The sequence below is a fragment of the Cupressus sempervirens genome, chromosome 7 (assembly GCF_028749045.1).
Source record: "Cupressus sempervirens isolate cs-2001-9-10 chromosome 7, ASM2874904v1, whole genome shotgun sequence".
In the NCBI taxonomy this organism is placed as follows: Eukaryota; Viridiplantae; Streptophyta; class Pinopsida; order Cupressales; family Cupressaceae; genus Cupressus; species Cupressus sempervirens.
In genome coordinates this window covers 84,288,734-84,311,161 of record NC_143124.1, presented here as the reverse complement: position 1 = coordinate 84,311,161, position 22,428 = coordinate 84,288,734, and the positions used below count along the sequence as shown (strand labels likewise).

The 22,428-nt window shown below is 33.8% G+C and overlaps 1 protein-coding gene across 1 annotated transcript in view; it reads left to right on the top strand.

The window, feature by feature from the left end:
• The first annotated feature begins 1,587 nt into the window (after positions 1–1,587).
• Positions 1,588–22,428, top strand: part of LOC149545612 (disease resistance protein Roq1-like) — a 35,163-nt gene continuing 14,322 nt past the window's right edge. Inside the window, exons 1-3 of the mRNA XM_089790738.1 lie at positions 1,588–2,596; positions 2,703–3,825; positions 3,938–4,204. Of these exons, the coding sequence (XP_089646864.1) occupies positions 1,779–2,596; positions 2,703–3,825; positions 3,938–4,204 (2,208 nt within the window). The 5' untranslated portion in view covers positions 1,588–1,778. The remainder of the gene's footprint in view (positions 2,597–2,702; positions 3,826–3,937; positions 4,205–22,428) is intronic.

Sequence of the window (22,428 nt, the reverse complement as noted above, 5' to 3'; positions counted from 1 at the left end):
TAACTTTACCATAATTAGACTCCAATCCTAACTGTATCCCTTAGTTTACTCTTGACTAAAACCCTAACCCTAACTCTATCCTTAACCCAACTCAAAACTCTAACCCTAACCTTAACCCTTACTTTAATCTTCACAAAAATCCTAACCCTAACTCTAACCTCAACCCCGATTCAAAACTCTAACCCAAACCTTAACCCTTACTTAAATCTTCACTAAAAACCTAACCCTTATTTTAACTCTAATTCTAACTCTACCTCAACCCTAACTCTAATTCTAACCCTAAACCTAACAATAATACTAACCTAAACCCTAATTCTTACCATTGTCCTTTCCCTAACCCTAACACTAACACACTCTAATTCTAAACCTAACCCTAACTCTAACCCTAAGAATAGTTGTAATCCTAAAATAGCCCTTGCCCTAGCCCTAACCCTAACCGTAACTCTAATTGTAACTCTAATCCTAATCTAACTCTACCTCTAATTATAACCCTAACCCTAACCCTAAGTCTATTTAAAATCCTAACCCTAACCCTAACCCTAACTCTACTCTTCAATATAACAATTTACCTAACAATATCCTTAAAATTAAACTCAATTAAACTAATAAGGATTTTTAAAAAAATGTTCAATAATTTTATACTACTACTATTTTATAGTAAGTTTATACAACTATATTTAAAAAGAAATAAAAAAATCACTACTAACCTTATAAAAAATAGAAAAAGTTAAAATTACTTTTTTGGTTGCGCCGCGACTGCCACTAGCTATATATACCTCTATATATATTACGCCGAGAGTAATCGTTCTCGAGGCACCTATTTTTATTTTCATTAATCCCAACTTCGATTAGAATAACTTTGGGATTAAATAAAAATAGGCGCCTTGAGAACGATTACTCTCGGCGTAATATATATAGAGGTATATATAGCTAGTTTAATAATATTTGAAATATAAAACATTAGATTTTAATATTTTTGTGTTTACAATATATTTGTTTTGTAGTCTTAATAAGCACATGTAAGAACTCAAATAAGAACCAAACCTCTTCGTTGTCTTGGTAGGGGAGAGGAGTCAATATGTGAGCCCATGAACTAAAGAAACTTGTAGTAGTGCAATAAAAATATTAGATCAATACATATTTTGAAAAAAGAATCTTTAAAAAAAAATCACCTCTCCTGTGATGCCAACTCAACACGCCATTAAACATGATAAAATACATTTCCATATGCTAGACTAATTAAATAAAAAATAAAAATAATAATTTGAAAACCCACATGACAATTTTAGTGGTCCCCTAAAGTCAGGGTGCCCACCTTGGTTCCCCTTCCCTAGAATTTTGCTTTATTCCGTCAGATGTTTCGCGGAAACTGAACTGCCTTGACTTTCTTGAGGAGGCTCCAACTTTTTCTGTACTGGCCGACAGACGTAGCAATCTGCCTTCTTTCGGAGATGGAGCAATTCATCTTTTTCAAAGTATTTTTCTTCCTCTTTACCTCCGAAGTTTCGTCCCCTGTTTTTCCTGTACAGTTCGGGGACTGAATGAGATAGCCATATTTCTGCCCTTTTTCCGCATTGTACAGACCAGGGCCTTTACAAGTTGCTTGAGGCATTTTCCCACGAGGATTGAATTAGTTCCAGGCATTTTCCTCCCCTGCTTTTTGGACTATACAGACTAGGGTTTGAACAAGTTCTTGGTATTTTCCTACCCTTTTTCCCCTCTCACACCGGGGACTCAAGAAGTTCTTGGAAAATACCTTCCCCGTTTTTCCCGTTTGCATGTTTCGAGGAAAGCACTCAACCTCCGTTCTTCGTTGCACAGGTCATAGTAATTTCAACGAAAAGATTAAGCTTACCTGCAGTATGATCTATTTGATTCACTCTACGCCTCTTCATCCCAAAAAGCTCATATTACATTTCGCGTACCGCGATCTACGCCTCTTCATCCCAAAAAGCTCATATTACATTTCGCGTACCGCGATCAAATCCGTATGCCCTTCTCTCTCTCTCTCTCTCTCCCTATCTCTATTTTATCAAGTGCTGTTAGTGTTCGAACTGCAAGGAATGGCGTCTTCATCATCATCTCACAAGCAAAATCGGGAATCAAATGCTTTCAGTGAAATGGAACCTGCTGGCATAAGAGCGAAGGTTTTTGAATCCTCGAGATTGTTTGATGTATTCATCAATCACAGAGGCCCCGATGTCAAAGAGACTTTGGCAACGGAGCTTTACAAATCTCTTAGGCAATTGGGAATAGAGGCGTTTCTTGATTCTCAAGAGAAGGAACTTGGAAAATCATTTACATCTACTATTGAGACTGCCATCCGCTCTGCTAAGGTACACATTGCCATCTTTTCCCCAAGATATGCAGAGTCCTCCTGGTGCCTGAATGAGCTGCTTCTCATGATAGAAAGTAAGGCCAAAATTATTCCCGTGTTTTATAAAGTAAAGCCATGGGAACTCCGCCACATTGAAAAGGGAAGATATGCTGGTGCGTTCATTGAGTATGAAAAAAAGGGCAGGTACCTCCAGAAACTCAACGAGTGGAAGGAAGCTCTTCAAACTCTTTCATTTATAGCTGGAGTAGAATTTCACAGGTAACCTTTCTGTGATTTTGGTACTTGTACTACTCTATATGATTCTGTTTTCCTTTCAATTTCTGCTTACTATTTTTACATTGAATTCCGCTTTCATTTTATAAAGTTTCAGCGACTACAAAACCATAATAGCGGCAGTAGAAAAAGGAGTACTACAAAGCAGACGATGTTTGCATGTTGCAAAGTATCCAGTAGGGCTTAACAATCTTGTGGAAGATTTTGAAAGACGGTGTCTTGATGAACTTGTACAAGATTTTGAGAACCAGTGCGGCCTGGCAGAAAAGAAAAATAGACCTAATGTTGTTGGCATTTTTGGTATGGGTGGAGTTGGGAAGACAACTCTGGCTAAAGAGTTGTTTAATAGAAAACTTTCAGAATACTCTAGAGCAAGCTTTCTGTTTGATGTGCGAGAAGCGTCTGCGAGAGGTGAACTACATCGTCTGCAAAGTAAGCTTGTTAAAGATCTTTTCCACAGAGAAGAAAGTTTTACAAGCATAGAGGAAGGGACAAGCTATCTCAATAGTCTTCTACCAACAATCCCTTTGAACTTCCTAATAGTTGTAGATGACATCGATCATGTGGAGCAGTTAGAGGCTCTATCGATCATGGATACCTTAAATAAATCAGGTAATAGTCTTATTATTGTAACAACTCGTGACGTTGGAGTGATGATCTCTACAGGGATTACTATTGGTTATCCTTTAAAAGGAATGGACAGAAACAATGGGAGGCAACTCTTTTGCTGGCATGCGTTTGACCACTCTATTCCAAGTGCAGGGTACGAGGCGTTGGTTGAGCAATTTGTAGACGTGTGTGGCGGGTTACCTCTTTCTCTTTTGGTTCTGGGCCGGCTTGTTCGTGGTAGAGATCTCAAGTTTTGGGAGTCGAATGTTTTAAAAGCTAGAAGGACGCTGCCTCGAGATGTAAAACAAAGACTGAGAATAAGTTTTGACGCATTGGAGGATGAAGAAAAACAAGTTTTCATGGATATGGCTTGTTTCTTTTTAGAGAAACACAAGCGTATAGCCAAACGAATGTTGGAGATATCAGGATGGGGCGCTCAAACTGCATTGGAAACACTAAAAGATAAATGCCTTATAGAAGAGATGGCTTCTTGGTACAGAATGCATGACCACCTGAGAGACTTGGGAAGAGAAATGGCACTTGAGCTCAGTCCTCCTCATCGTCTGTGGCGTCCTCAAGATCTGCCTCAAGATCTGCAATCCATGGTTATACTCGTTACCCTTTCGGATTTGCAGTTGTAGTTAGTACTATAATATTCCAAATTTAAGTTGTTAATACATAATCTGAGAACTGCACTGCTTTCTTCTGTGTATGTAGGAATTAATATGGTTGCAAAATATCGTCGCCAAAACCAATAACAGGTGTTTCCATTCCATTGCCGACAATTCCATGGGCTATCGAGTTAGATTCTTTTTGGGTGTTGAGTCGTCAGCTTCCTTACTATGGCTTGAATTTGAGGAGTACGGGTATAGGACAGGACGGCCAAGCTTGCCCTCATTCCCCGCATGGATTCCTATTCAACATTTGCAGCGATTGAAAATTTCTGGTGTATCATTCAAAACATTGTGGGAGAATCACACACAGGTATTTTAATCTTCTCAGTATTTAGTAAGGTTATATTGTGGAATGCATTATCTTATGGTTTTATCCGGATTTTCTCTTTCAGGATTGAGAGTTTTATTAAAAAATGTTTTCAATTTTAGGCACCCTTTCACTTGAAACATGTGATATTCCAAACTTATTTGAAAGAGTTTCCAGAGTTAATAGGGTAGGCTGGTTAAATGTTCATAGATGCCCATATATTTTCAATTCAAGTTTTTTTGAGATATATAGAGAATGTGTTTATAAATGCTCAAAGATTCTAAGTTTTTTTATTTTTGGAAAATATGTTTTTAGATGCTCAAAGATTGCCAATCTAACACAAGGTTTATCTTACTAGTTCCTTCTACACAACCATTTAGTCCCAAATTTTCCATTTCATTTGACTAGTCAAGTGACCAATCACAATACCTTATTAAATTTATTGTAAAGAAACTATATAGTATATTTTTAATATTTATTTTTAATAATTGAAAAATATGATTTATCTCATTTCTCCTTCGTTTGAGCAACTTCAAACTAAATACAAATCTTATTACATCATAACTATATATAACTATAAAAATCAAGCAAAATAAAACAAAAAAAATTTATAGGGAAGATTCTCCAGATTTTCTAGAAGCTTCTAATCTAGAACTTTCTTTGTGAATTTTCCAAATTTTCATGAAACTTTTTATCTCGAAGTTTCTTTATGATTTCTATCCAATTCCCCATTCCACTGTCTTGTCAAAGTATGATGTAGACTGCTTACAATATGAGGCCTGAAGCTACCACTATTTTTACTATGACTGGAGCTGCTATAGCTATTACAACTTTCCTTCTCAATTAAATTAAGAGAAATTTGTTTCCACTCCAAATTTGGATGGGAATCACTTTCTATATCAAATGGTAAGAGCTGGTTTCTTAATTATCAATCAATGTTGTTTTAAGATCTCGGAGAAAGTTGCATTATTAGGGATTTATTGTAGAAAAACCTCAAATGGCTATCCCTGTAAAATAAGAGAATATATTCTCTTCCAAGTTGAGTATAAATGTACTCTAGGTGATAGTGTTAGATTTGAGGATTTAAAGGTTGAGTGTGCCTTTGTAAGATTTTGGGTATGCCAAATGGTTGCTTCATCAATCTGTATTTGGAAGCTTGTAAAAGAAATAAGAAAACATGTACCTTTCTTTTGTTGTGTAACCCTTGAATTATAGGTTTGGAAATAAGAAAATATTAAATTTAGTTTTCAATTTGTAGAAGTAGTTGACCAAAAAATCTGGGTGTCAACTTGTAAATGTAGCTGATCATTTAGTTTAGGGTCGTCATTTCCCAACAAATCCATATTTGGCTAGAATGTTTGAGTTCAATTCTCTCACTCCTCAAAACAAATATAATAGGGAAATTTTTTACATTTCTCATCTTGTTAGTGGTTGCAAGGACTACTACTTTTTTTTTAGCTTCATTACCACTATGAAATAATTTATTTGTTCTTACAGTTTATATAATGTGACAAACCATTAGCAAACCTATGAGTTGCACAGATTTTGAATCCCCTATTGCTAGCATGTGACTCCAACAAAAAATTAATTAATTAATATGATTGTCAAATGCTATTCCTTTTTATATCAATTTCACAAACAACTATTTTTCGTACCCATATAATAGAGGTGTAGGTTTCAATGGATGCTAGAAAACTAAAATAGCAAGATTGTATGGACATGAGAGAGTATCCTCTAAATTTCAAAATCTGGAGTTTTTCTTTCTAGATTCGAGTATTGATAGAACTTGATTTGAAGACTAGCAGGGATTTTTTGGCCCATGTTATGTTTTAGGGGCTAGAAATTAGTTTCGATAGAAACTATATGCATTGTCATGCAAAAATTTTGGTTGGCATATAGAAGTCATTAATGTTTAAAGACCAGCTGGGAACATTGCAGTAGTGACCCAATGGTTCCATATTTTGGAATTTGATTATGGCCACAACCTATAGTTTAATATACATCTTGATTTGGAGATTAGAATGTGTATTACGTTTTAGATTTGGAGATTAGACTATTTTTAAAGTTTATTTTTTCATATTATCACAAGTTTAAGGTGAAGCACAAATTTGGGCAAAGTGACTTCGATTGCTGGAAAATCTAATTAGGGAGCAAGCTTAGAGGAAAATCTTAATGGAATTTTAGAGACTATTAGAATTTGTAACATAGAATGTCCCTAACCCCACAAATTCATGGTTTCAATTGCTATCAATGTAAGAGCGGCTTTGGGAATTTTTTTACTAAATAGGATATGAGATGGTCACTGGAATCATGAGACATTCTCTTTGTGTGCTACAATTGAGTTATGCTTATCTAGTACTAGGTATATTCTAGAATGGAACAAATTATATTATAGATAGAAGTTTGGATCCTTCAACATGACTTTGTTTATGCTTACACCAATTCTGAGTCCGTCTTTCACCTAGCATCCAAAAGAACACACACCAAATCATTTAGCATTATACACACACACACACACACACACACACACACACACCTAGAACCCAGAGTTGAAGAATCGAGAAATGAAACTTCAAGAAACAATATACCTAATAATCCTGGAGTGATGAAGAGCTATTTCTACAACACAGATAGTTACTATATACAGATCTCCGATCCCTTTAATTTGAAGGGCATCAATGTAGCCCTACATCATCTATGTAATTGATATTGTTTTCTAGCACCTCTCCTCTATTGCATCTTCCTCCAATTCAACATCCAATCAATGTGCTATTATGGTAGAATTGTGAATGTGGTTGGCTTCCATGACTATTTTGAAAATGCTCTTTCAGTGCAACACAACAAAACAAAACACTAGTTAATTTCCCTATATTTGTTCCGATAGGATAGGTTATATGAATTTAATATAATTTTATTTAAATTGCATCATACTACCATTGACACAAATGGCATGCACAATATACAAAGAATTATGTTGGCATCCTAGTTATGAATCACATAGTTCTTAATCAAGTCATATGTGTCAAATTCAAATAACTATTGTCCATTGAGAAAATTGTAACACGTGTCAAATTCCCCTACTATTTGTTCATCAGATGAATACTTATGCAAGGTGCAAACGAAAGGGAGGAAGCATCGCTATAGGAGATCAATTTCATGAAATGTTTGTGCCCCTATCAAACTTTTCACATTCACATTCATATGATTCAATTATCTATAACAACATACCGATCAGTGGGTAAAATTATTATTTTTGTATTATGATTGATAAATAATCTTGTACATTTCTAATATTTTCACTACACAATATTATACACTTTCATATGTAGATATTAGGAAGGCAGGAAAGTATTGGAATTGATCAATTCAAATTTTCAATTTTATTGATCAATCTTTTCATAAAATTTAAAAGATTAAAAGAAACTTCAAATGTTTATATCTTTTTCTAATTTTTCATTGTCTTATAAATCACATTTTTCATTCATTCTATTGGATCATACTATTTTTGGTAGGGAGAAAATTGAATTTTTTCCAACAAAAATACAAATATTTTCTAACAAGCTTATAATGCATTAATGAATTCATTAATTACAACTTTACCTTTTCCACATTTGCGACAAGAGACCCAATACATCATAGTTCTTGCCTAATGCATAATGGTTGTAGAGGTGTAGATGAGTGAGAATAAGATTATATAGTTCTAAATTAACATTGTGAATATATTAATTTTTGTCTAGAAATGCACTTGTGATTTCATAGGATGACTCATATTTTGTTGTTACATTCTAATCTGAGAAATGCAATTGTGATCTAAAAGGATGGCTCATATTTTTTTGTTAAGTTCTCATGTTATATTATTATATGTTTGGGCATTTAAGCCTAATAATAAGAGGCCAAAGTCCCCAACTATGTATTATTCTCATCTTGATTATCAAATGGAAGTCACACTATTTTTAATTATTAGATAGAGATAAATAATAGTATAGAACAACAACAACATAAATATGCAGAGGAAAAAATGATAGATAATATATAGAAGGAAGAGGAAGAGAGATAAAATAGTAAGAGTAGAGAGATACCAACATAAGTTGTGTGTGTGTGTGAGAGAGAATTAAATATAATTATTTTTCTTAGTAAAATAAATAGTCAAAATAAAATCATGGTTATAATGAAAAATTAAAATATATTATATTTTAATTAATGAAACTAAGAATTTAATTTTTATATTAAAACTCACATTTGTATAAAAAAAATGAAATGTATTGAAATATAAAAATATTTTATAAAAAAACTAATTATTTAATTTTACACAGTTAGAGAAGGTTTACTATTTAATATTTTGTATTTCCAAAATTTTCATAAAATTAAGTAATTTCTAATTATGAAATAATATCTATATAATTTAATATGTACATTTGTAAATAATAAATAAATGTAATACATATAAATTTGATGCTAATGAATAAATATGATGTAATAAATAAGAAATAGAATATAACTATTTAATGTTAATACACAGTTTTTTAAAATTATATAATGGATAGATCAAACAGATAGGTACAATATCAAAAGAGGGGAGACAAACCTCAACCTCCTAGTTCAACTGGTAATCCATGATCAGTCAACTAGCACAATATGTAACACTTTTAGCGAGATTACAAAAAAGGAAATTAGATAAGCTAATCCAGAATATCATCAGGATCATCAATCCATGCAGTCCATCCCAGCTCTCCTTCCATCCAAACAACTTTCTTCCGCTCAAGTATATGAGAAAAGAACTCAAGTCTATCAGAAAAAGGGCCTCTAGTATCCCACATCTCCTTAATCAGCTGCTTGAGGGCTTCTTCAAAAGCAACCTAGTCATCAATAATGTTGGCCCATTCCAGCCCATGCTTCATTTCATAGATGAACATTGTAGCATGCCCATCATGGAGAAATCTTTTCATCTTGTCTTTTTCAAGTTTCATAATGTAGCACACCTGCGAGACAATCTTAAAGAATATAAGTTTCAATTGAAACAAAGTAAGGGATCTACCAACATCTTGGAATTTGTCCTCATTTCTACTTTTCCAAATAAACCAAAGAGTATGAGAAGAGAGAATATTCCAAAAAAAGTTAGCATCCTTCTTGAGACCATATATGTTTCCAAGAATAGTATCCAACATAGAGACATGATTAGTTATAGATATTCCAAAAAATTTCTATATAATCCTAACAAAATGACAAGTAAAGAAGATATGTCTTAAATTTTCAGGAACCCTGCAAATAGAACAAGAGTCAGTATCACCAGTTTAATTTTTAACGGGAAGTATACCAAGAAGAAGCTGCCATTTAAAATGTAAGATTTTGGGAGGAATATGAGACTTCCAGAATCTGTCAAGGATTTTGTGCCATTCCAGAGAGTCCAAATAGAGTGATCTTTATTAAGCACCTTATATATATCTTTGGCTTTGATATTATGTAAGAGGGATCTGTCATCCCAACGATAATATAAGAATCTATGGGAATCCACATCACATCTATGAGGAAGATTGAGAGGGTGACATGCATTAGCTATCATATTATAGGTACATTTATGAGAGTTGGGAAGATTGAACTTAAACCTAATATCCTGCCAACTGGCAAGGTTGTCATTCTCCAAAATATCAATAAAGCTCTTGATACCATGGCTTTTCCAATGTTTTGCAGAACACCCTTGAGTCATGGCAAGAGGCTTGCCATTATGTTGCAGATTCCACTAGATAGAGCATTCACCGTGGATAGAATTATTACTATCGAAGTTAGAATTATAAATAAAGCCCCTCACCAACTCCCAAGCCTTTCAGATAGACTTAAAAACCATGGAGCCTTGAACAGAGATAGGGAATGTCCCAGCAACAAGATCAGCAAAGGGAAGGTTCTTCCAATATTTGGCTTGCTTAGGAAATCTAGATTGAATATTATTTCTAAGAAGAATTTTCCAAGGGTCATGACCATCAAGAGCCTAAAAAATCCACTTAGCAGCAAGAGAAATCCCTTGAATCCTAAGGTCTTTAAGGCCTAAACCACCCGACTTCTTATCAATGTGACACCAACTCCATCTAACAACATGTTTCTCCCTGTTACCTTTACCATCAAACCATAGGAATCTCCTGATGGCCTTCTAAATTTCAAACAATTGGTAATTACTAAACATCTAGACAGAAGAATAGTATATACTATAGGATGACAAGATTTTTTGGCACACCTGCACTCTACCAACAAGTGAAAGCACCCTATTATCCCACTTGAAGAGTTTCTTAATAACTCTATCCTTAACCCGATTCCACATGTCTTTGAGTGAAGGGGAGATGGAAAAAGGAACCCCCAAATATCTAACAATCTTATGAGGTCCGCCCCATGAGTAACCAAATTGGAGAAACCAATCTAGAGGTTCCTCTTTCCATTCAAGCATGATCGATTTGGACTTAGATATACGAGCACTTAAGATGGTTTCAAACAACTCGAGTTTTAGATTAAGATGTTGAATATTAAGACAAGATAATTCAAGGAAGAGCAATGTATCGTTAGCAAATTGGATATTAAGAAGCTGAAAGTTGTCGGGGAGGGAAATCCCATTAACTTTGGGAGAGATAGTATCATCTCTAAGGATATAGTACAAGGCATCAGAAGTAATAACAAAAAGAGCAGGAGAAGGAGGACATCCCTGTCGAATGGATCAGGACAGGGGTATAGGATTAGATAAAAAAAAATTGATTTCAATTCTAGCAGAGGAATCCTTAAGCAGTACTTGAATATATCTAACAAATTCATTAGGAAATCTAAAGGCCTAAAGGATAGAAAGGATGAAATCCCATTCGACCTAGTCATAAGCTTTCTCAAAATCTAAAAGAAACATAGTAGAATTTTGATTCGAGGACTTAGCCCACTCTATTGACTCCCAGCTCATGACAAGGTTTTCTAAAATATATCGTCCTTTGATGAAAGTAGTCTGGGTGGAACAAATGAAGTCGGGAAAAATATTAACAAGCCAAGAGGCCAAGGCTTTGGCTAGAATTTTATATGAAACATTGAGCAAAGTAATCGGCTGCCAATTCTTGATCAGAGATTTGTCTCCATCTTTAGAGATGAGCTTAATAATCCCCATATTGATAGAATTACCAAGAGTGGCACGATCATAAGCTTCTGAATATAAATCAAATAGATCCTTGGTAATCTAATCAATATTGGATTTGTAAAATTCAGCAAGGAGGCCATCCGGCCCAGGTGCTTTATCCTTTTTAAGAGTAGATATAGCATTAGAGATCTTCTGAACTGATATCCTAGCCCTAAGAATGGAGACATCACCCTCAACAATTTTTTTAGGAATGAGCTCCTTGCATTTATTCCTAAGATCTTTGGCATTACTACTATCTTCAAAATTGAAAAGAGCTTTGTAAAAATTCTCAAAGATAGCAGCAATGTCATTGATATCAGTAAGCTCCTGATTATCCATAAATTTTTTATCAATTTTCTCTTTACTCTATTTTTTCTTAAGGTAATTAAAGAAGAATGTGGAGCCTTTATCCCCATATTTCAACCATTGTTGATGGCTTCTGACAGAGGCTCCAATGGTATTAATATGTTGATGCATCCTTAGAGAATCTCTGGCAACAAAGACACATTCAATATGAGATATAAAAGAGGGATTAGCTTGGGCATCTAATTCAGCAGATTGAAGGCGATCATTCAATTCATTTTCCACTCTTTTATAATTTTTAGCCTTTCTTTGACCTAAGGTTTGAAATATTTCCCTCCAGGAGGAGACATTTCTATTCCATCTATCAACTTGAGAAGGGAAATAGTTTATAAAAACTTAATAATAATTTACACATCTTTTAGAATTGAATTATTTCTTTTTTGTGGTTATTTCCTTTAGTATATTTTTTTAATTGTAAAATATAATTCTTAATTTAATATTAAAAAATATATTTAAGCTTTAAATATATTTAAACTAAATGATAAATTGTTTAAATATAAAATATTAATAATAATAAATGATATAATTTACAAATTGTAACACTTATCAATAATACATATTACAAACACTATTATAAAATATAATTAAAAAATAATATTGTTTAATTTATTTTTACAAAAGTAAAATAATAGTAATAATTTAACTACATTTATTAAAAAATCAATGTTTAAATTTTTTTATAAATTCAAATACAAATATATAACATATTGAAATTATATTGCTATTGAGAATTAATATTGATTAGACATGTTTGTGAGGTGGAAGATAAAATGATTGAAAAAAAATATCTTATCAACTTGTCACAAAGATAAAGGTGTAATTAATGATACAAGATAAAGTTGTTAGAAAATATGTGTATTTTTGTTGAAGAAAATTAATTTTCTCCCTCACCAAAAATAGTAGGGACCAATAGAATGAATGAAAAACGTGATTTATAAAATAATGAAAAATTAGAAAAAGATATAAACATTTGAAGTTTCATATAATCTTTTATATTCTTTGATTTGATTGGTTAGTGTTAATGTGATATTAGAATGACATGAATGCATAAGCATTTTGCCATAGCAAGAACTAACAAGTGGATTAACTTTTCAAGTTTTACATTGATGTTTATTTTTGTCATTTGTAAGAAAATACAAATATATTCTAAGAAGTCTATCATGCATTAATGAATGCATTAATTACAACTTTACATTTGTGACTTTACATTTGTCACAAAGGATTAACTTTTTAAAAAAATAACCATTTTTATCTTCCACCTCACAAATGAATGTCTAATCAATATTAATTATCACTATCTATTTTTTAAAATATAGGGTTAAATGTTTTATATATTTTTAAAATATATTGATTATCTTTAAGTTGATGTTTTTTTTTTTTCATTTGTAAAATGTTACTTCTTTAAATTTACACTATATTTTACTAGTTACTATTTTACAATCTTACTCTAATTTCTTTAATACCATTTTACAAATTGTAGAACTAATACTACCCCTCAAACTAATTAGATATTTTGGTAGCTTGAATTAAGTAATCAATAATTTATTTATTTTAAATCAAATATTTCAACTTATAACTGAATTGGTAGAAATGATTAGTTCATTCATATAATATAATTTCTATTGTTATTTATATATTTCTTGAAATAATAAATTCTCTTCAACTCTCTCTATCATTCTACCTTTAATTGTCCATATAATAACATATCATTCTTTTTTAAGCTCTCTCTTCATATCCTTTCTTTTTACCTATAAATCTCCATTTTTTTTCTTTTCCAATTATTGGCAAGAACTTTGATGCATTGCATCTCTTGTTTAATGTCCCTATGACTTTGGTGTAAGTCTATATGGCTTTATAGAATGTACATTATATTTTTATTGACATTTAACATTCTATGATTAAGGACAATTTCATTAATCACTTTTCTTCATATCAAACTTTATTATAAATGATTGATTGAAATTTTAAATAATTACAAAAAGTTGATATGAAGATCATTGCATTATTTTAGGTGAATATTTTAGTTTTCACAAGATTTATCTTAGAAATTATAGATGTCAACAATAGTTTTTTATTAAAATTAGTAATATTTTTTCCATTTTTATTAACAAACTTCTTTCCATTTTCTAACTTACTTCTATTTTAACTATGCATACAAAATCACAATAAAAAAAAAACATCTAGTTCCAATTTTTATTAACCTCAACATTCAACATGACTATTATGATATTCCAACTAATCTCCTATTATCTCTTATCCTCTATTTAAAATATATTTTCAAGGGATATAATATATCTATTACATCTCCACACTTGTCCTTAATTAAATCTTAAACTTAATGTTCTACTTTGACATTTCATGAAGGTCAAATTGCAGGCTAATATGTGGTACTAACTAACATGAGAATCTCATTACCTTCACTGGATACATTAAATCGACCATCTTTGAAGCAGCTAAGCTCATAAATTATGTCTAATTAAAAGTGACATCTGGTATTCCATTTAAGTTCATAATTAATTGTACAATTTGACTCAATTCTTACTGTTGGAAATATTCAAGACTATGCTAAGTTACTGAGAGGAGAGGGGTGAATTAGTAATTTCTAAAACTTTAACAATTTAATCCAATAATTCAATTATCATATCAAATTTAGTTGCATACATGAGAAACTGAAAACATAGAAGCATCCATAACACTTTGAACCAAAGATTTGGTGACTCATAAACCTTTCAAATAGAAAGAAAAATTGGGGTGGGGATGATACTGTTGCCCTACTTTTCACCATATACAAATTTTGCAAAGTGGAAAGTGAACTAATGTCATGTTTTGTCAAAGTCTAGTCAATAGGTCTTTCCTCTTTAGATGTTGAGTTTCTCCATCGGGTTTTCATCTTTTCCCTTCTCCTGTGTCACATATAGCCCGGGTGGGTATTTCTTGATTATCATGAGTCTTAGGGGTAATTTAGAGCCATACTCAATGGAGATTCTTGAATTGTGCTACATCATTTGAATTTATTGTAGCTCATTTAGTCTGGAGATAGAGAGAATTGAATTGGTGGAAAATCAGGTTCTGACTTCTCCTTAGTAGGTTTTCGCACCCTGAAGGTGAATTTTCGCAAAGGTTGGCAAATGCTATTTGTAAGCTCTATTGAAGTAAAGTGAATCATGTTATGAAAAGATCATTCAGCTAATGTCATGATTTCACAGCGAGAATCATTTTAAAGTCTGAAAAATAACCAAAATAGTGATCAACAAAAAATCAGGAAAGAGCTTCTCCGTGGCGGATTCCGAAGTCAGAAATCAATTTTCTGAAGAGGTGTATGTAAAGGAATTAAGAGAGCCAATGGGTCCCATCTCTCACTTGTGAAGTCAGTTTTGTGTTTTCCAGAGGCTTAAAATAAAGTAAATAGGGTAGAAGAAGTAAAACAATGGGCATTGGCGGAAAACAAAGTTTCTTCTTCTCCATAGCGGGTTTTCGCACCTCGAAGATGAAACTCCGCAGCAATCCATAAATGCTATCTGTAGGCTAAAACAAGGAAAGGTAAGCCATATTATGGTCAAATCATTCAAACTTATCATGTTTTCATAGCGGAAATTACTTAGAACTCATTAAGATGATCAAGATAAGCATCTTCGAAAAACTCAGAAGTAGCTGCTCCTCTAGCGAACTTCGAACCAAGAGGTAAATTTTTTGGAAAGGCCTAAATAGAAAGGTAAAGTTACTAGTTGGCCCCATTTTTCACTTGCGAAGCCTCTTTTATATTTCTCAAAGGTTTCTAGTAAAGTGCTTAGGGTAGAAAGGTAAAAGTGGAAGCTTAAGAGGAAAATAAAAAATCTGCTTCTCCGTTGCGGGTTTTCTACCCTCGAAGGTCATTTTCCTCATTTCAAGAAAAATCATTCCTACAAGTATGGTAAGTATGTGAGTTGATTGCAGATTATTTTGGGCAAGTAAATATAAGAAAATTAGTGGATTGATTAGGTTTTTGCAAACAGAATTGAGTTAAGCAAATTTTGCCCAAGGAAGTACTCCGTTCTTATTTTTCCAAAAGATGGGTGAAAATAGAAAGTAAACCAGTAATTAATGAAAGTTACTATTGAGCCAACGGAAACAGTGAAAAGATAAAGATAAATCTGTTAGAACCTTTACTTTCATCAATCCAATGGATTAACCCTTAATTTCACTCGTGTGGCGTAATTTATGAAATTCAATGGGAAAATCTAGGGTTATTCTATAAAGAGGGAAGTAACAGATTTTCAAACTACCATTTACTATTATACTGTTGTATCGAATAACGCTTTTAAGTAATTTAAAAAGTTACAGAGTTTTCTTCTTGTGTCAATTGCAACTATTTGAGTTTTTACTATCATACATCAAATAAAATGGCAACAAGATTCGCAGGTTTCAATGGATTGGGTGGAATTAAGTTGGCGTGGTTGATTGTCACAGATACTTCACTCCATTTCTATGATATGAAAGATTTTTAAAGGAGATTAAGAGCAGAGCCAGTTCATCCCATAATGGAGAAACTTCGGGGAAGTGGATTAGTGGAATCAGTTGGGTTCCCTGTAGCAGTACAAGCCGTGGAGTTGATTTTGGAATGCATCAGTCATTACAACCTAGATACAAGGAAGATTCTATTGCCTGACCAAACAATGTTGATTTCAATTGATCGACAAGCAGTGGTGATTGCTTGTAGATTCTAGAATGGGAGGAGTTCTCTAATTTAACAATGAGTGGAGCTATGTTGGAGTTCTCCTTGAAGAAGATGGTTTGGAGGAAGGAGATCATGCAGTCTTGGTTTCAAAAGCCAAGGGGAGCCAAGAGTAAAGTCCCTAAAACTCCTTTTGGCACAGACCTCAAACTAGAAATTGTTGACATTTTAGTTCTATTGCATCGACTCAAAGGTGAGGTAGAAGCTTTTAATTTTGTAGAGGAGTACTTCTTTTTGATGTAAGTTATTTGCTCAGACACATAGTATATTGATTGGGCATATGAGGTCAATGAGCATCTTTCTAGGGTTCTCAGTGCGGCTAAGTTTTATAATTCATTTTATATGTCCTCTTTCTTGATATACATGTTGGCTTCTCTTCAATTGTGGCCAGGACTCCCTAGAATTGAGAATTTTCCTAATAATGTAAAAATTTATGAGTTTTATCCATGCTTGCAAATACAGAATAGTTATGCAGAATACATTCGAGTAAATGATGCATTCAACATGAGGATTTGTAGGGAGCTCCAAGGGTTTCCAGAGTGGAGATTTAGTCCAGAAGCGATGGTGACTATCAGCCAATTTGGCAGTTATTTCATTTAGTTCTCATCATTTTCTTACTTGCATCTTGCAGCATTCGATGGATTCCCACTGAAGCTGCCCAGGTACCTAGATGATATGATCGTGCTCATGGAGATCGTGAGGCAAGCAATACAAGTGAACGTGTTGAGTGCTAGCCTGAGGAAGAAAGGGTATGAATTCTGTATAAAAGTCAAAGCATACAATTGTGAGACTAGATTAGATGCAAATAATATACTCAAAGAATTTGACAGTAAATACAAATTGGAAGAATATGAGGTAGTAAGGACCATGTTTGATCCGAATGGATATGCTAGAGATGTGCTTCAAATTGGAAGCATAATCAAACATGTGACAACGATGGAGGATTATTGGGCAGACTATAAAAATGAACTGGAGAGTCGAGATCATGCCTTTGCCAGATTTACACTTGATCAAGTAAAGGCATATGGTATAAATTTAAATGTGGAAGGGTTGGAAGACAATGGTCAAAATATGTACAATAATACATATTTGACAAAATTGAGGAATACTCCCATTAGCTCTGAACCATATGTTGACATAGAAGAAGATTTTGATGTCATGATGGCAAGAATTATCAAAAGGATTAGGAAGTGGGTTGAGTGGACAGCTAAGAAAAGTCGGAGCAAGAGCAAAACTACTCAAGCTTCTCTAGTTGCAACTACTCCTGCTTCATCTCAAAGTACAACACCCAGTGCTACTACCACACCTGCTCAAGGTCCAGCTCAATCTGCAGGAGGAGGTGATCAACCCCTAGAGAAGAATGTTCCAATAGCCCCAACCTGTCAAGGTGGATCACTACCAATCATTAGAGCTCAAGCCGAAGCTGAAAAAGAAACAGAAGAATAGAAAGATGGATCTCTTGCCCCAGTCTCACCTCCACATGCCACTCTACCCCCATCTCCTCAAGCTTCTCCAGTCTCATCTCCTCATGTCACCCCTATCTTATCCCCTCATCATAGCCCTACACCATCTGTAAGTGCTCCTTTTCTAAAGCCCACTGGTTCTCCTATTCAAATAGTAGAGATTGGAGATGATAAAAATAGTAGTAGTAAATCCATTGAGTCTGATGTAGTTGCAAAGAAAACTCAAGAAGAAGAGAAAGCTCTAGGTTCATCTAGGCTTCTTTATTGAGATTCAAAGACCCCCTTTTCTGCAACTACAATGACAACGACTCCAGTGAAGAAGAAAATGTTCAGCATTGAATCACTTGTAACAGCCTCCAAAGTGATTAATACAAAGTCTTGGCTTGAGGATACTTTGGAGAAGAAGTGAAAAAGAAAAGATGAAAGTGTTCCTTCAAAAGATATTGTATCTCAAGTGGTTTGCTCAGGATCTGCCATAGTAAAAGCTAAAAAGCAGAAGACCTTGTCAATATTGGGACAAGATCTAGAAACAGGGCACTTAATTATGGAGGTAGCAAAACCAAACAAGGTAGGGAGAATTGAAGATATGACGCCAAAGGACTTCACTCTGCATTCAATTGATCTGGCAGAGGCAAGACATGATACAAAGGTGGGCCTATGGAAATTGAGTAATGAGGTGATAGAAGAGCAACTGGAGAACCTCAAGTCATCGAAGATCAGAATGAAAGCTGAAATAGAAGAGTTCAGAAGGTTCATCAGGCAATTAGTTGTTCCATTGGAAACTATTACTAGTGTGCCTGCCACTGAAAATCCTTTAGCAGAAGAGGTACAAGCCTTCATATCACAGCTCCAAAAAGATAGGCATTTTGGTCAGATTGGAAAGGAATGGATCGAGAAACTCAATGTAGATGGAGTTTCCCTAATCAATCAAATTGGGAATATTATCCTTTGACTAGAAATTAAAAAGGATGATATTTCATCTAACAGTAATACCTTGGCTAGAGAAAGAACGACGTGTATAGAATGTATTTCTCTCCTAATGATGGTTATTCAGATGAAAGAAAAGGATGCAATTGAAGCAAAGATTCTTAAGAAGGAAAATTAATCTCTGAATGAATGGCTCCAAAGTATGCAGATCAAGCTGGAAATGATTCAAGAGGCTGAGAAAGGACTCAAAGAAATAGGGGACAAAGTGAAGAAGACCTAGGACAAAGTATTTGAGCTTATGCGAGGATTGCACACTGAGTCACAAACCACTAGACAAGGGAAATCCTTTATCAATATAGAAGTGATGAAGAATAATTTCTCTACATATTTAAGTAACCTATCTGGGATAGCTTAAAGTGGTCAAAATAGGGTAACAGAACTACAAACACTTGGTGGATGCGTGCATGTGGCTGCTGAAGAAGTGGAAAGTCAACTAAATGAAGTAAAAGAACTAGCTCTGGAGCATTCAAGGTGGCTTTTGAGATTCACCAACATGTAAGTACCCAATCATGAAGAGTTGATTCCCATCATGGTGGCTGCTAAAACATATAGGATGAAAACTGAAAAGGGGAAGAAGTCCAAGTGATTCAGATTACCCCCTTTTCATTTTCTGTTGTAATTTTTGAAATCTTTGTTAATATTTTGATACGATAAATTGGCATCTTCCCATTTGTCATTAGGAGAAGATGAATCGATTAACATTCCCATTGTAACAGTCATCTCTCAAATCCTATATGTATGAAATTCAATTATTAATCAAAGGTTGGCAAAATTTTGGTGTGAAGTACTATTTTGTTGTAGAGACAATCAATTCATTTTTCTATTGGCAACTATTATTGGTGTGCCTACCACTAAAAATCATTCAACAAAAGAGGTACAAGCCTTCATATCATAGGTCCAAAAAGATAGGCATTTTGGTTAGATTGGAAAGGAATGGATTGAGAAACTCACTGTAGATGGAGTTTCCCTAATCGATCAAATTGGGAATATTATCCTCTGACTAGAAGTTGAAAAGGATGATATTACGTCTAACAGTAATACCTTGGCTAGAGAAAGAGCGAGGTGTCTAGAATGTATTTCTCTCTTGATGATGGTTATTCAGATGAAAGCAAAGGATGCAATTGAAGCAAAGATTCTTAAGAAGGGAAATGAACCTCTGAATGAATGGCTCTAGAGTATGTAGTTCAAGCTAGAAATGATTCAAGAGGCTGAGAAAGGACTCAAAGAAATATGGGACAAAGTGAAGAAGACCCAGGATAGAGTATTTGAGCTTATGCGAGGATTGCACACTGAGTCACAAAGAAATGGACACAGAAAATCCTTTATCAATATAGAAGTGACGAAGAATAATTTCTCTACATATTTAAGTAACCTGTTTGGGATAGCTTAAAGTGGTCAAAACAGGGTAACAAAACTGCAAACACTTGGTGGATGCGTGCATGCGGCTGCTAAAGAAGTGGCAAGTCAGCTGAATGAAGTAAAAGAACTAGCTCTAGAGCATTCAAGGTGGCTTTTGAGATTCACCAACATGCAAGTACCCAATCATGAAGAGTTGATTCCCATCATGGTGGCTGCTAAAACATATAGGATGAAAACTGAAAAGGGGAAGAAGTCCAAGTGATTCAGATTGCCCCCTTTTCATTTTCTATTGTAATTTTTGAAATCTCTATTAATATTTTGATATGATAAATTGGCATCTTCCCATTTGTCATCAGGAGAACATGAACCGATTAACATTCCCATTGTAACAGTCATCTCTCAAATCCTATATGTATGAAATTCAATGATTAATCAAAAGTCAGCAAAATTTTGGTGTGAAGTGCTATTTTGTTGCACAGACAATTGAATGGTATTTTGTTTCAATAATTTTCCATTCCAGTAGATTTTGGGATTAGTGAATATTTCCTTTCTATAGTCCAAAGAACTAAGGAAGAACAGAGTTTCATATCCCCTATTTTACAGAATACAAATGAATGTAATAAGTATTGTTATAATTCATTTGACAAAAGGATTCCTTTAGTTTTCCCGATCTATCAATCATAGTTTAGATTTGAATTTCAAATTATTCTAGTCACATGTGAATAGATTTATGGATTCATAAGAAGTGTGGATACGTGAATCTGTTTCAGTATTTAGAAGTCTTTCATGCCTGAATTAAGTTCTAGTTAGGCTTAATTTGGTTTGCCTCTTCTGCTCTCGAGTTAAGAGCATACCCCATATTAGCTTTAGGAATAAAATACAATTCCTTGAACATCATTCACACAAGGAGTTGTACCTACCAATTCAGAGAGAAGCCAGTAATCAAAGAATGGCTTTTCAACTATTGTAAATAGATATTGTTCATTAGTTGGGCATTATGAGTCATATCTTCATAAGAAACAAGAGAGGACAAATCTATTTACCAATAGATACCCACAAACTTTAGCATTGTAGCATAAAGTTGGTCTGTTAAGGGGTACATTGATCACTTCTGATGATCTACCTTGGTAGGAGCAAATATGACTGCTAGGTCCACTTTGTGAGAGGTTTTCACATACAATGAAGTATGCATTCGGTAAAGAGATTTTTGAAAAGACTGTTAGGTATACCTTGTGGATGAAATAGTAGATCTCTAATCTGCAATTAAATTTGTTGAACGAGTTCTTGCTGAGTACTGATCACCTTTCTGTGATAGATAAGACTCTACTACACCTTATGTTGATATGGCCTTTACAATTCTCTCTTCTTCTGCTATATTACTTGTACATTCACTCCTTCATATATTTTATTTCTCGGATGTGATACAATACAATACATATATATATACCAACCCAAATTACATAATTACAAAGTCAGACATTATACAAGTTAACACACATATTACAAAGTCGACTGACATAAAGACACTCAAGTTCTAAAGACTGACTCGGTGAAGTTCTAATACACAACATCTATTGTCATTTATTGGCATCATCATGCACTCGGTAAACATAGAAGCTCGGTCCATACTAATCACTTTCAAGGTAGTCTTGAAATCAGTTTGTACTAGTGACTCAGTAGATACTGTGCAACTCGGCATCACTTGTCTATCATGACTTAACTTGGTAAACACTATCACCATATACTCAATTAACACTAGCTTCCTCACATGAACTGTGAACTCAGTAAATACTAATAAACTTAGCATACACTAAAATGCATAGTTTATACTGCTAGACTGCATACTAACTATATTTGCATAGTAACCACTGATATGCTTGGCAAACAATGTAAACTGTACAATGAACTCGGTAGCCATACAAAATATGAATAAGTGTGTGTCACTAATAACAAACTTGAATGATATGTCAACAATCTCCCCCTTTGGCATTAGTGACAAAAACACTTATCTACCAAAATTGAATACCTTATATTCATCACCATATGATATTGGCTTGGTAGAGTATACTGTTTTTGAGATTTTTCAAAACTGATTTTGTAAGGTATACTACAATATACTATGCATCTTCTACAATATACAACATATCTGAAAATTTCTTCAGTTATATACATTCTCCCCCATAGCATGTTTCTCCACCATACTCTATGT